Here is a 16,531-nt window from a genome sequence, read left to right as displayed (position 1 = left end):
CCTGCTAAGCTCTGCATTTCCATTTTGTGCGCTGTTGTGGCTGTTTACTCCCGATAAATACTTGTGAATTGCTGTGTATTTCTTGTGTACATCTCATCTTTGTTTTGTCGCTTGTGTATTCGTCTCTTCATGTTAATAAACGTCGTTATTTTTCATTGAGGCCAGCTGACTGCATAAATATATATATATGATATGATATTCATTAAGAAAATTTTAATGGTGTTTTTCAATACTTGTTTAAAGAAAAGGAAACATCTTATATGTAACATACATTTATTAACAACATATAATCCATATATCGAACAATAAATACAAAGAGTTTGACTCTAAATGTTTCAACACTTATATTAAGAAACTAAATCATGAATAAAATTGGCAGTTACGTTTGTTAAGAATGATATGTAGCGCAAGATTGCATTAAAATTACAATGCCAAATCTTTTCAATCACAAGTCCACTTTTCACACGAAAGCTAAAGCAAGATATAATTTATAACTAAAAATACAGAAAGTCACACATCTAAGATTGCCATAGATTTGCTTGTAAAAGAATAAAAACAATAAATTTCATGTGCAAATAATATAACAAATGCAATACATATACACACAGTTTACATAAATGCGAAAAGAACTTAACAATAAATCTTTGTACACATTATTTTAGTTATGCATGATATGCATTAAAAGATATAGTTTTATATTCATCAAATATTCAATCAAACACAATGTTTATCTAAATTTTAATTTTGTACAAATTTATCCAAGCTCTTCTGATATGTGAACCATTATTACAGATATTTTATTACAGATTACAGATTTATTTTTATTTTAGATATTTTATCAACAAATTTCTTGCAACCATTGATAAAAAGAAAAATGCTTTTAAAGCACCCTTTTGTTCTCTTGAATGTTTCTAATTATTCAAAGCGAACATTTCAAACAACAAATATTAAGTGATTTACAAATGAAATCAAAAGCAATATTCTACCAAAACTGCAAGACCTAATTTAACATGCAATTCTATATTAAAATTCTTATTTCATTATATGAAAAAGATATTATCCAATTTTTTAATCTCATCAAGGACATTTTTTTGGTTATTTGAGGCAAATGTTTTAATTCATTACATAATTTTTATTTTATGTTGCTAAAAATTCATTGAGATAGAAAAAAAAATAATTTTTTCTCAATAATTTTTATTAGACAGGTTTTAATACTTTTTGTGACTTAGAATAATTTGAATTGAAAGAAAAATTAATTGTAAGCATATGTGTCAATGCCTTGAGAAAGTTAAAAGAAGCATAATGTTTACAGAATGCACAATTTTAAAAAAAGCTTTAAATGGGTACACAAATAGATTGATAAAACAATATTCTATACGTCAAATTCAAATTTAAAATTATTCCTGTTTGAGGAATCTATAAAATATTTCTAATTATTTTCACTATTTTTTAAAGAGTCCAAAAATAAGAGGCTTGTTGCGACATAAATCATAAATATTTTATTTAAAAGTAACTAACGAGTATTTTAATAATTATAAATTTTATTTAGTAAATAGTTGTACATACATAGTGGCAACAGTGATATTTTTAGAACTTCTAATTTTGTTTTTTTAAAACGATGTTAGAATTTAAATGAAAAGAAGTTGATGTAAATTTGATAATATTATCTATAATGTATCATTTTTGTCGACACACCAACAAAACAGGCTATAATCATTTAAACTCGCACTGTAATAAATAAATTTTATTTTCACCATAATTAAATAAAAAACAACATTTTGCATTCAATGCAGATCGTATTTTTTCATCTCATTATCTTTCAATGTCTGATATGATATCAATAGTTTACACACTATTTTCTTCAGCTAGGTATTGCCCTTTCTAGACAAAATTTCTAAAGACATGTTTTCTATTGCTAAAAGTATCATCACAAATTTCTGAAACATTTATGTCTTGAATACCAGTACAAAAAAATCATGTAACTTATTTCAGTGGTATATTAAATACATAACAAAAAATCCTATTCATTTAAGTTTCTATATTTAATAATTAACATTCACTTTTAATAATGTCACATCAAATAACTCTAATGTAAATACAAAACTTACTTTGAAATCAGGAAAATTTACAGAAAGTATTCAATATTAAAAGTTCTTCAGTTAGGACATAATGAAATGAATACTTCTTCCACGGGGCTTGAATAATTTGATATACCATGCTTTTATCTCTTATCAATAAGAGAGGATATGGTGACTTCGGGACAGAATTTCGGCTTCAGTATCAGAGGCATGATTTCACAGAAGATCTTTTGTGCATGCAAGTCAGGCACATGTTAAATAGTCAAATATTTTCCCAGATTTGAGGTGACTTCCTCGTAATTTCTCTGCCCCCTCTGAGATTCTATGTTGAGTTAAAATATTTTGATATGAATACTTACGTGTTATGTCAAAACGAGATGTTAATCTAACAGCCTTCTGTAAATTTTTATCATTAAGACATAAAAAAATCAACTATATATAATGAATTTGTATAAATATAGGGACATGTAGCTACATTTATGTGTATGTTGGATGTTATATCTGTTTAACGAAAATATAACTTCTCAGTCATTTTTCTCTTTAATATAAGTAATAAAGTCAGTGCAAAATTCATAATAAATCTAAAGAAAATAACTTTCGTTTATAATCTACCATTGCTTAATAATTAAGTAATAAATATATCAGTCCCAAATAAATAACAGAAATCCCAAATGTAATATCAATTTCGAAAAAAAATTTAATTTTAAATAAAATTGCATTTTGGATACAAAATTAAAAACTGTATAAGAATTAAGATTCGTAATTTTACAAAAATATCTTTTGGGATATATTTGATTTAAATATTTTATAAGCGCATTACAAAACAACATTAAAGGTTTAATCTCTTTTCGAAAATGAAAGCTGAAATTTTACTCGCTTTATTTCTTTAAAAAAAAAAAAAATCTCTGCAAAAATTATTAATAATTCATTTACAATAGCTCTGATTTTATAAAAAAAAAAGTATTCTGTATATTATATTAAGCTTTAAATACAGCATTGTTAGAGTTCTGTTAAATAATTAAGTATCTTTGTTTACAGATGTAAAACGTACAAAATAAATGCAAATAAAAAAAGTTTCGCGCTTTAAAGATACTAATTCATTTTTGCTATGATAAAATCTTAATACCATTCCATATTCCGGAGAATGAAGGCAAATTATATAGAATTTTCTTAAGCGTTTTGTAGCCTGCAACTGGTTAACTTTTTATTAAATTTTAGTAAGGGGAGAAATTAAGATCCCAATGTGCAAAGACTTTATTGGTATCAACTTCCAGCTTTTCCTTTCTATATAACCGAGGGCATTCTTCTGTTGTTGGACAGCCAATCTTTTTTATGAAATCATTAGCAGGAATATTGGTACTGATGGTCATCATGGCGAATCCTTTTGCCTTAGGCAACGAAACTATCAACCTCCTTAATATAACCTCCGCCACAGCTGCATCATCTGCATACAAAGGACCAACCTGCCCACATTTTTGACAACTTATCTTGATAGTACCAAATCCCACGCACTTTCCGTCTTTAAAGGCAACCAGCGATTGGCTATCAACTTCTTTACAATTGAGCTCCAGAGCTAATTTTCTGTCATACCCCATTAGAGCATGGTCATACTCTGACATAGCTGGCAGGAAGGCCTCTTGGAAAGGTTCGATGGTAACTCCATCCGGTACTTGGTCTGAAAGGGGCTCATGGTTTATGGGCTCTTCGGTTTCATTTACAACAGAGGTCCATCTGGTCTCAACAATGGGAAATCCTCCTTTGTCTCGGTATAATTCCAGCTTTCCTGGCACGGCATTCAGAGCTACATTCCTTTCACCAACGTGTTTCATGCATGCATCCCATACCTAAAAAATTTATTTTGATGTTTAAATGAGACAAATTTACATGAAAAAAGAATTGCAGATAATAAGAAACTAAAACACAAATATATTTGCAAATATTTCTTCACATTTGTTTTATTTCAGATTTAAGATCCAGAATTTCATGTTATTGATCTAGCCGTTCCAAACTTGTTCTTAAAATTAACCAAATCAAAAATATTTTTACAAAACATTTTTAAAAAGCCATATAGCTAAAATCATTTTCTAAATATATGCTTTATTTATAAACGTTGCCATTCTTCAATGCGGACGTTGGAGTTTATTATGTGAAAATTATTTATTTGTGTATCATTTGAATGTGTAATTGCTGGAATTATATTTTTAATAGTAGTTTATATAAAGACGTCAACTTAAGATGTTAATATAAAGACGTCAATTAAAACATCGAGAATGACTGTTTCTCCATTTCCAAGGCTGTATTCTTAATTTCCATTATGCAATATTATGTCCAGAATCCTGTTAGATATATACTTACTTTTTTACCGACACCGCAGCCACGGTATTTTTCTAGACAACAGTAGATTCCAACAAACGCAAAATCAGGATGATGAAGAACTGCACAGCACGCAGCTATGACTTCACCTAGAAGAAGAAAAGTTAATATATCATTTTTGATAAAATTTGCATATAAATAACTGTCTGAATTGGATGTAGCTTTTCAAATGATAACCAACTGCCATACATGAATTTAGTTTTTTTTTCTATCTCAATTTAGATTGCATGTGGTTTGAAAAGTAGATTTTTCTATTAAGAACTATATTCACTGCAGAAGTAAATACATCTACTAATGAAAACGATTAAGGTGTGTTTATATGAGGCGCGTATGTGGAAGGTGACAAGACGTACCTTGGAATGAATATGTTCGATTAGAATTTCAATTAATTAACAATTAAACGAAATTTAGGCATTTTTTCACGGAAACTTGCGAAACTATTGTAGCACAACATTGATTTTTTGTATAATTTTAAAATACAAAAAAAAATTGTCTTTTTTTAATGATTTCTATTGTTTTGTAGTATAATTTTTTCTACTTTTATCGATTTAAAAAAAAATCTCTAAACTTATTTTGCAATAATATATTTCATTGCTGAAGTGAAACTAAAAACGTTTTCATTGTTGCTATACAAATGTTTCAACCTCGTTTCTTTCCAGTGTTAATCATCAAGATATGAACATTCGACTTTTCCATGCAGATTAGGTTTCAATATAAAATAAACTCTTGACAAAGTTTTTTGAAATTTTTTTGTGTTTATATTTAAGGTTTAACTTCAGAATCAAGAAATAGCGAAAAATTGTAAACTTTATTCAATTTTGCTGCTCTTTCCTGTGATACAATTGGGTACATAAAGATATAGACATAAAATTGCGAAAATGAACAGCACTTTGAGAATAACAGTGTAAGGCTTGTAAAATTTTGTATAAATAAGTTATATGACTACAAATCTTGAAATTTAAAAATATTTTACTGAGAAAGCTATTAAGACCACGTTTAGAAATTATTTAATCGAAAATTTTTGTCAATCTTTAATACCGTTGAACCAACTGGTCGCCAAATGTGGCTAATCTGTTATATAAAAAAGTTTTAAAGTGTAAAATTTGAATTTTTTTTTCTGTTGTATTATATAAAAAACTATACAATAAATATTCTATAGAGCTAGCTGTTTGATAGTCTAACTACTTTCGAAAGTCTGTTTCAAATTCTAAATCCTTTAATACACATTGGATGTATCTGGTTTTATATTTTAAATTTCATTATATTTTGGAATAACAATTATTATCACATTAACCAATCCTGGTACAGAAGTAGCAGTTTTAAATTTAATCTCGTAACAGACTTGAAAACACTATTTTGGTGAGATGAAATTAAAAAGAAAGAGTTCTCAAAATGGAAAATTATACTGTATATAGAGCCACACAGAATTCCCCATTTCTCTTAAAGATGGCAATAGATTTAAATGAACAACACGCACAATGAAAGAAATGAATCAGATATTTACGCAATTCTTGCACAAAAATAACAGACTGGATGAATTAAATAGATACTCATATCTTCTCAATATCCTGTTTTAATTTCAAAAAAAAATAATATTTTTTTATTGAATGTGAGAAGAGAACTACGTACTAAAAATTTGCTCAAAAATCGAAAAAATGTTGTCAATGCAATTTTGCATGGAGAAATTTTTCATTAAATCATGACTTAGATACCAATTATAATACTTTAACAATTGACCTTAATTCACCTGAGAACTGACAATGATTTTGCCGCACTCAAAGCATTTTGACTGATTCAAGATTTAAGACAGGATTACTTTAATATCCCAAACTTTAATTCAGCAAATGCATCTCCGCTTTGAAGAAATTAGAAATTTTACAATGAATTTTTAATGGATTTGCAAAGCAACTAAACTGCACATAGTTGAAGAAACTGAGATAGCAATTATTGAACAAGAAACAACAATTGCAAATGATGATAATAGTGCACAAATAGTTTAAATATTGTGAATGAGTACTAAAATAAAAGATGTTGCAGGCATTTTCTTTTAAAAAATAAGCAGCTTATTTGAGCAACACCGCCGTTATTTCTCTTATCGACCATCATATTTAGTGTTTATTTTTCTTTTGTAATAAAAAGCTAAGCACCCTGTTGACTGTTTATACAACATTTGTTTGTGATAACGAAGAGTCTTTACAAAAGAAGTGCTTAAACACTGCTTGTTTAGATAAGAACATCCTGTGCTATTCACAAGTGAAATATTGATATCAAAGACGATAAGTGAAAAGGTTTAAAAAAATTAATTAAAAGGATAAATTTAGATACAGGCTTTCATTTCTTTTCTACAAGAATGCACAAATTTGTGACAATTGCAAAAGTGGATGGTCTATTAAGTGTCCTTAAATTTAGGAAATTGAATAAAATTTAATTTATTAGTTTAGAAAATAAAAAAATATAGAGTTGAAATGAACAAATATTCTTCCTAGAAAAAAAATTAAGCATATCTCCGATTATTGATTCCCTTATTAGTCAATGCATGCAAATTTGATAATGAATGATTTGAAAACGCATTTGTTACAAAAATAGCAGAGAGATAACTTCATATAATTATAAAGGTTTCTCTTAAAGTAAGAATTATGTATATATACATAATTCGGATTGATATTTTATGATTGATATTTGTTACAAAAATAGCTGTGAGATAATTTCATATAATTATAAAGGTTTCTATAAAGCAAGAAAAATGTTATATGCAGAATTCAGATTGATAATTTATGTCAGAAATTCAATTAAAAATAAATAGCAATGAAGTATTTCATCTTTTATGAATAATTTACATAATTTTATTTATTTCAACAACAATTTTTTCGTAACAATAGAATTTTTAATTTATTTTTAATACAATTTTTGATGGTTTTTTTTTTTTATGTTTGATGATCGAAAGTAAAATAAATAATAAATTATCTTAGAAACCTTTGCACATATTTTCTCTGCTCATACAATGTTTTAATATTAGGTTTGCACATATAGTTCCCATATAAAAATAAATTTTTAGGACGTTTTAATACAGAAAAAACATCTTTTTATATATGTATCATGCATGCGTTTTTGTAAATGTTTTTGTATACTCATTGAATTTGTCTTTTAAAATATATTTAAGATTGAAGCAAAACATTTCAGAATCGACTTTTTTTGCTTTGTTTCAATACAAAAATAAAATTAAGAATGTCTTAAATTCCAAACAATAATATAAAAATCTATTTTGCTTCTCTATTTTTATATTGATTGCATTGTTTGTATTTTTATAAATTTATGTGCATACATTGAATATGCTTTTGATTATATGTGAAGGTTAGTTTATGTTTTCAAATTCAGTTTCAATGAAAGCGAATTGAAACGTAACATTTCATTTCTTTATTTTCCTTTCGATTATCTCCAAAATATAGAGCATTATATTATAGAATAAAGACAATATTTTTAAAAAAACCAGCGCTAATGTTCCCCCTCAAATTTTCCCTCTTATTCCCCAATAAAGGTATTTTCCCTTCTCTCTCTCTCCACATAAAGATTCGGCAAAATGTCCAGTTCGAAATTTTTGACAAGCATGATACTTTTATTTATATACACTTCGGGTATGAGAAGGTAAAATTCCATTGTTACTTTGAATCCGCATTAATATTCTCCCTTCGACTTTCTCGTATATTGTACAATGTAGTGTGCATTGTGCCTCCTAGAATATTTTCTGAGAAGACTGACTTTCATAAAAATAGTGAAAAAAATCTTGCATACTGCTTGAATGTTTTCTTGTTGATCAAGTGGGACGAAAATTTAGTATATATCTGCAATTTTGATTTCAAGATAACATGCAAAAGATAACATTTCAAGATAAAATTTGTTTATCTTGATTTGCGGTGTCCTTAAGTCGCCTTATTCTTATACATATAGACAGACAAACAAATAAACTGACTTTTCATAGTATAATTTTGATGAAAAATTTAAGGCATGTTTATAATTCTTGAAATACAACTTAAGCCGAATTTCATAAATACAGTTAATCGCTGTGTTAACTTATTGTGTAAACATTTAAAAGGACATCCCAAAGACGAATTTCGTCCAAAAAAGGAAATTTTGATGTAAATATCATATATTAAATTTTTTCCATCCGGATTATTTTATATCACAGAAAGGCAAAAAGAAATAATCTCAAAAGTGACCTGTCAGATTTTGAGGTGTAAGAAGATATTAATTACAAATTCCTCACAATTTTAGATCAATATTTGAAAGATTCCAATATATGTAATGTATGTAACAAAAATGAATTATTTACTTAAAAGTCATTAAAAATATAACACTTCACACAAAAGAAGATGTTAATTTAATTCTTTAAACTAAAGTTCTTTGTCTTGAATTAAAAAAGCATTATATGCGACTATATTGCTACCTCATAAATGTTTAAAAATGGCACACGAAGAAAAGCAATATCGATTTTATGTGCAACTCTTGTTTATCGTCGAAGAAGAATCCTCTACATCTCTTCACCATCCAAGTCAATACTCTGCTCAATATTGCAACAGAAAGAATAAATTCTCAAGGCTGCCCCGCGCATAGTTTCAATTCTCACAAAATGTTTCAATATCGATTTGTCTTAACCGTCCCTTGACAGAAGCCCCCCTCCTCTTCTCTCCCTCCCCACCTCCTTTCCCGGGTTCTGCTTGGATGAATGCGAGCATTTTCTTAAACTCGTCGCCTTGGTTTCCGAGCAAGACTCCAGATGAATGGATTTAAATAATTTCGTCAGGAATCTCCCAATTATTTCAAGTCTCGGAAACATCGGAGGGGGGCGGAGGAGAGTTCTCTTTATATCACAGTTTTCCTTCTTTCATGTTGAATTATAATGTTTTTATCTTTTAGGTTTCTTTGGTCTTTTTTTCTTTTATCTTTGGGTTTCCAAGAAAATATTTTCAGAAAGCTGAGAGCATCTATAATTAAAACTTCATTTCAATCTTTGTATTTCGTCATTTATGTTTCTTGTTTGTTCGTTTTTTAGATTCTTCCCCGTGAAAAAACAAATTATATGAATGTTTTTAACAGACGCATCCCCGTGTAAGAAATGTCTGTCTTCTGTCTTTTAATAAGTGTATATTCATTTCTGCAATGCTCGAACGAATAAGCTTTTCCTTATATCGGTATAAATGCTGTCCCAACAGAAGATCAAGGTTTAGTTCCTTAGATTTCAACTCCTTTACATCTGTCTCTGTTCTCTAACCATTGCATTGATAGTTTTATTCCCTTTAGAGATATTTCTCAGAAACATTGGAAAGAAAGGACATTTTTCACTATGTCACAGTTTCCTTTCTGTCTTGTTGAGCTATGATGTGTTTATCTTCTAAAGAAATGAGTGGGTTTCAAAGAAAATATTTTCAGAAAACTGTAAGAAAAGAATGTATTAATAAGTAAGGCTTCATTGCAATCTTCGTGTTTCGTCATTTATGCTTTTTGTTGTTGTTGTTGTTGTTTTATTCTATCTATATTCATGAAAAAAATCTGGGAATGCTTTTAATAGATATAACTCTGTGTAAGAAATATCAGTCTTATGTCTTTTATAAGTGTTCATTCATTTTTGCAATGTTCAAATGAATAATAATTTACTTACTATGGTATAAGAGGTGTTCAAATGAAAAGGTATGAAATGTCGTAACAACGTAACCGTAAACATATTTGATTATGCCGATATGGGAAAACATAGCGAGATATCTTGGAATGCGATTGGAGTCTCCGGCGTAGATCGGAGGCTGCGCGGACGCCCGTATGCACAGAAGAGAGCAGAGGCTCTTATAAAGAGCGACGTCCAATTGACATTGCAGTGCGTGTAAAGACAGGGTGGCATTCACACTGCAAAATTCAACGATTGAGGACCAGCGTGGCGTTATAGGATTTCTGACAGTGGAAGGTGTTACACCGGCTGCTATTCATCGTCGGATGGTCTTAGTATACAGACACAGTCATCACGGGCGATCTCATAGACAAGGTGGACGACTTATTGAGAAGTGATCTGCGTGTCACATTGCGAATGTTGGCAGCGAAGGTGGATGTCAACGTTGGAACAGTGTGAACAATTGTTCACGACAGGTTGAGTTATCGAAAAGTGTGCGAGCAGTGTGTTCCAAAGCAGCTGACCGATCAGCACAAGGAACTGTATATGCTAGCACTTCAACATCGGTTTCGGTATCATGAAGACCCCTCTTTCCTGGAGCGGATAGTCACAGGTGATGAGAGTTGGTGCCATCACTACGAACCAGAGACAAAGCGGGACAGCTTGCAGTGGAAGCATACGTCGTCACCTCCCACTAAAAAGTTCAAGGCCGTTGCGTCAGCAGGCAAGGTATTGCTCACCGTCTTTTTCGAAGTCAAAGGTCCTCTACTTGTTGAATTCCTCGAACACAGAAGAACCCGTAACTCCGATGTATACTGTGAGACAGTCCGAAGACTACGCAGGTTCATCAAGAACAAAAGACCGGGGCTACTCAAGGAGAGTGCGGTTCTGCTCCATGATAACGCGCATCTCCACACGTCTCCAGGGTCACACACGCGGATCTGGCCAAGTTCAAGTGGGAGAAGCTCAACCATCCTCCCTACAGTCCGGACATGTTGCCCTGCGATTTTCATGTGTCTGAAAGGGAAGCGCTTCAACTCAAATGAAGATTTCAAGGACTCTGTGAAGGACTGGGTCTCGTCACGGCCACAGGAATTCTAGGAACAAGGAATCTTTCGGCTCGTTAACCACTGGGATCATTGTGCTAAGGCCTTTGGTGTATACTTTGAATAAAGTCTTCATTTATACCCATAGTGTCGTTTCGTACCTTTTTATTTGAACTTCCCTTTTATTAACGCTGTCCCAACAGAGGATCATGGTTTAGTCCCTTAGATTTCATCCCCTTTAGATCTATTCTGCTCCTTAATCATTACATTGATAGTTTTACTCCTCTTAGATCCATATCTGCTCTCTAATCATTGCATTAATAGTTTTAATTTCTTTTAGATCTATCACTGTTCTCTAATAACTGCATTGATAGTTTTACGCCCCTTTAGATCTATCTCTGCTCTCTAATCATTGCACTGATAGTTTTACTCCGCTTTAGATCTATCTCTGCTCTCTAATCATTTTATTGACAGTTTTACTTCCCTTTAGATCTTTCTCTACTCTCTAATCAATGCATTGATAGTTTTACTTTCCTTTAGATCTATCTCTGCTTTCGAATCATTGCTTTGATAGTTTTAATCTAGCTCTAGCTCTGCTCTCTAATCATTTCATTGGCAAATTTACTCCCCATCAGATCTATCTCTGTTCTCTGATTATTGCATTGATAATTTTACTTCCCTTCAGATCTATTTCTGTTCTCTAATCACTGCATTAATAGTTTTACTCCCCATCAGAGATATTTGATCCAGTTAAATTATAAAGAAAGAGTAGAAAGATGGAAGAAAAAACTTATGCACGATAAAAAGAGAATAAAGCTTTAACTTCCAACTACTTCAAAATGGAAGAAATTATTTTCCTGTTTTTCCATCAAAATGTCCGTTTTAAAATGCTGTTTAAGGAGTTATTTATCTACACTTACTGTTCAAAAGAAGCTGTTTTTCTAAGTTGTAAGAAATATTATTTTTTAAGGCCAATAAGGAAATGTGTCATATAAATCATTGAAACATATTATTTCATCATCCGTCGTATTTCTTTTACGGTCTCCTGAAATTCCTAGTAATTTCAAATATTACTGGGTCTTTTTTCAAAGGTACGTATGCAGAAAACTATAAATCAAAGATCTTTTAAAAATAGTAATAAAAGTAGTGCTTAAAAATAAATTCGCTCAATTGCTATTATCCAGCCTCCCCCGGTCAAATCTTTGCTCATCTACATCATTTTTCGCTTTTCAATTATTAATTTCAATCTAATAAAATATATTTACAATTCGCTCCGGAACCATAACGAATAGTACATTTGTACAGTAATTGGAATTGCCCACATAATTGTCATAAATACGGAGAAATAGAAAATTATAAATAGGCAGAGATAAAAAAAAAAGTTTTAACTAATTCCTCATTTATAGCTAAAAAAGGCTTTTCTTTCTTTTTCAATATAAAATATAATAATAAAAATGGAATCATTATATGAAATTAATTCAATCTGTTGATTCTTGAAAATACTTGAAGGTATTATAAAACAACAGAATATTATATTAAAATAATATAGAGATTTACAAAATTATTTTTCAATAAAATTACACAGTTGAATTAAATAGTGGATGATTGTTTAAAAATATAATATAACCCGTTGCTTATACTCAGTTGCTTTTAATAATGCTTTTGCTTTTAATAATAATTTAATATAATTAAAAAATATAATAATTTAATAATTAATAACTTAATAATAATTTAATTATTAATAAATTAGTGATAATGTAATAATTCGCTATAATTTAATAATTAATAACTATTGTAATTTAATCCAATGTTAATTATCAGAAATAATAATTAAAGTTGTTAGTGTTACAGCGGATAAAAATCTATCAAAAAAGACGGAAATTAAATTAACCCTATTATGAGAAACAGTTTAATTAACAGATAAGCCTCATTACGGAAAACGTCGCGAAAGCTCTAATTTTATCACAGTACTTGATGTAATCTGAAAGAGATATCAAAAATTACTAATAAATTATTAAAAGACGTTAATATACTGAAAGAGATACTACAAAATTAAATATTTTCAAAAACTAATTCCCAATGTCTTATGCTTAAAACAGTCAGTGATTATTACAAATACTAATTGTTGTTGCAAATAGCAAAATACTAAAATAAAAATCGATTTAAAAAAATTATGAAAATAAATCGACATGCTAATTTTAGAAATTAATTTGAACAGTAGAAAATAATTTAAAAAAATGGTTTGGATTTGATACAAACTGTTCACTGGCAGAAAAAGTTGTTGAAATTTTATTTTAATCAGCTAATCTATAAATAGAATGTTATTAAAACAGCTAAAATATCGTTATAAATTATTTTAAATATCAATTGAATTTAAAAACATATATAATACTAATCAATAACAAATGATATAAGTAGTATACTTCTAGTTGTAGAAGTAGATCTAGGATATTTTTTCATAGCATTTTTTAATAAGTTATTGATAAAAATGCGTCTTTATTTTCATTTCATCAATTAAAAGACAAATACTTTATTTTATCCTCTTACAATTATGCTTATGCAGTTATTTGTGCTTTGGCCTTTAAAGGCAAAGTTCTTCGTTGTAATTATTTTAATTATTTTCTTATTTTAATTAGTAGTACAATTATTCGATCAAATTATACATTCAATAACAAACACATAATTTGATATTTTTTCTGCAACATATCAATTAAAAAATTTTATCAGCTTAATTGGCAAACAAATATATTTTATAAATAATAATAATAATAATAGAATAATTTGAATCATAAATTATTAAGACGACAGCTATACTTACATTGAATTAATAAAATTATTATTTGATGAATTGAAGAATAATTTATTACTTATAATATAATGAAATATTATTAATTCATTTAACAGATTATTACATATTTCACTTGATAGTTTCTGAAAAATAATTCGTAACGTAATATACAGTTAAGTTTATTATTTCCTTTTAATCTATTATAATAAATAATTGTTTTTATTTGTAAGTAAGAAAATTATTGTGATTAATTTTTTAATGAATTTTATTTGCTTGAATCATTTTTTTCCTCGTAAGCACATTTAAAAAGTAAATAAAAACTTACATTTTCAGAAGATTTATTTAAAATAAGAATTCATTAACTTATAATTCATTAATATATTCATAAAAGATAACATATCATTAATAGAAAATATTCATTCGTTAAAATAATTCATTAACGTAAATATTAAGTTAATAATGTGTTGAACTGTGAAAACATGCTGAAAAGTTATTAAAAGAGAGACATCATAATGTGCATTCCATGTGACTGTAAAATGCCTAAATCTAGCACTGCAAACTATACATCTACATTGTGAATAATGCACATAATATTTGATAATAATTAAAGTTATAAGATTCTCCAAAACCAATAGCATTTTTAAATGCCCTAAAGTTTATTGTTTTAAATAAAATTAAAGAAAGTTTAAAAATTAAGACTAATTTTAAAAAACATAAATATAAATTTCATTATAAAATAATGCTAAGAATTAAAGAATGAAAGCGCTTCAGTGAGTTCAGTTCACATTATACATGAGTTACGCAATACCGTTTTAAACAATAGAACTATAAAAATGGAAGGGAATAAATTTAAAAGGAAATGTTTAGATCCTGAGAGTTACAAACGCATTATATATCATGATTTCTCGTGCAAGAGTTCGGTTATTTTACTTATCAATGTCCTTGAAGAAAGGCGATTTTTCAAATCAGATATGGTCGTTACTTTTGCTTTACGAGTTTTGAAGAATAGCACGGGTTTTTGTTATGTCAAATGCGTGTTCATATCGCACATTTATTGTCACGTACACTCTTTTATTTACTCATTTAAGCAGTGCGAACAAAATATTTTGGAAATTTACAAAGAAATCCGGCAAAAAAATATATTTTATAGTGTAATTGTACTTGAATAATTCATATATTCAGTAGAAACCATGAAAGAAAATATACGTGCAATTTCTATGGAAGAGTCATTTTTATTAAATAAATTCATGTAAAAATAGTATTTCATCAGGTCTGTTCTTATTTTCGTTAAGTTACCAAACGGTAATATAAAGCAATAAAATAAATGCAATTTGCAGTAAAGAAAAAATACTTATATTTAAATACTTTCGAAGTTAAATTAATACTACTTAATTAATTCGTAAAAAAAATTCAAAGCTTATTCTATATCTTTTGTAAGCTCTGATAATTCGAAGCAAACAATTTAAAATCAATTATACGTTATGAAAGAAATTTTAACTTTTTTTTCTCTATATTCCCTTTTATTAATTCATTGCTATACTTATTTGATATACTTATTTCTTTAATTCAATTTATTAATCTGTTAATAATAAAATTATTAGAAATTTAATATGTTAAGAATTATTTAAAAGTTTTGAAATTTTAGAATAGCGAAAAGAATATAGTAGTGCACTGGGAAACATAAACCGTAAAAAACCGGGAACAGAATACTGTTCATTCTGAATTTGAAAGTCTTTCAGGCATTTGCGCCTGCATCAGGATGTGTTTATTTAATCAAGATAAGGGTGAGAGGAAAGTTGAAAAGAGGAGATGTTTACATTTAACAATAAGGTGAACTCGGATTATTCGCAAACAGAAAGCGTAAAAACTGTAGATAACTCATATTGTGTGGGGAAAAGGTAATCCACAATGAAATACTTTAGAACAATTTTTATTTACTGTAAAGAGTCTAAACATTAAATTATGATGCATAAATGAAATATTTCAGTTCTTAAGATTTGATCATTCGCTTTTTTGGAAATAAATAATAATTACTTTTTATGTCAGAACACTTTTTATTTTATCTATTATTGGTTTTTTTTTCATAACATTTTGAGATTAACAATACTGAACAATCTAAGAAACGCATTTAATGATATTATATAAAATATTTTTCAGGACACTCCTTAAATCATACTTGCCACTAAGTTGGCCAGTTGGCCATATAAGCAATCAATATGCAATTTTGAGTTCAAATAAAATAATACAGTAAAAAATGACACAGCACTCACATGCATGTAGGAAAAAAGGAACGGAAAAATATATAACGAAGCGGAAACAAAGATCGAAGAATACTAGAAAAGCGCTTATCCTCACTCCTTAGCTAGGTAGAATCGTCGGAGAGTGGTAGTTACGTTATACTGAAAAGAACAATGGATTATTCAATGTACGTTCGAATGGCATTCAAATTTCTACAAAAGGTCAAAAGTATTTTTGAGTTTTTCCCATAAATGCATGACAATATCTAGATGGTATCCTAGAAATCTTTGATGGATTGCAAAATTATGTAAAAATGATAAGGTATAGAATTATAAAGTATGCATCTCAGAAATTA

General features: G+C 28.6%; 1 protein-coding gene across 2 annotated transcripts in view; it reads right to left on the bottom strand.

Moving 5' to 3' along the window:
• Positions 1–239: 239 nt before the first annotated feature.
• Positions 240–16,531, bottom strand: part of LOC129961572 (uncharacterized) — a 45,976-nt gene continuing 29,684 nt past the window's right edge. Inside the window, exons 2-3 of one of the 2 annotated variants that reach the window (XM_056075069.1) lie at positions 4,434–4,540; positions 240–3,922 (exon numbers count right to left, since the gene is read on the bottom strand). In XM_056075069.1, coding sequence (XP_055931044.1) covers positions 3,293–3,922; positions 4,434–4,540 — 737 coding nt within the window. In that variant the 3' untranslated portion in view covers positions 240–3,292. The remainder of the gene's footprint in view (positions 3,923–4,433; positions 4,541–16,531) is intronic. The other variant, XM_056075068.1, reaches the window with a different exon arrangement.

The sequence above is a fragment of the Argiope bruennichi genome, chromosome 2 (genome assembly GCF_947563725.1).
Source record: "Argiope bruennichi chromosome 2, qqArgBrue1.1, whole genome shotgun sequence".
NCBI classification, from domain to species: Eukaryota; Metazoa; Arthropoda; class Arachnida; order Araneae; family Araneidae; genus Argiope; species Argiope bruennichi.
Note: the sequence above shows the minus strand (reverse complement) of the source record. Positions and strands in the feature narration are given on the sequence as shown.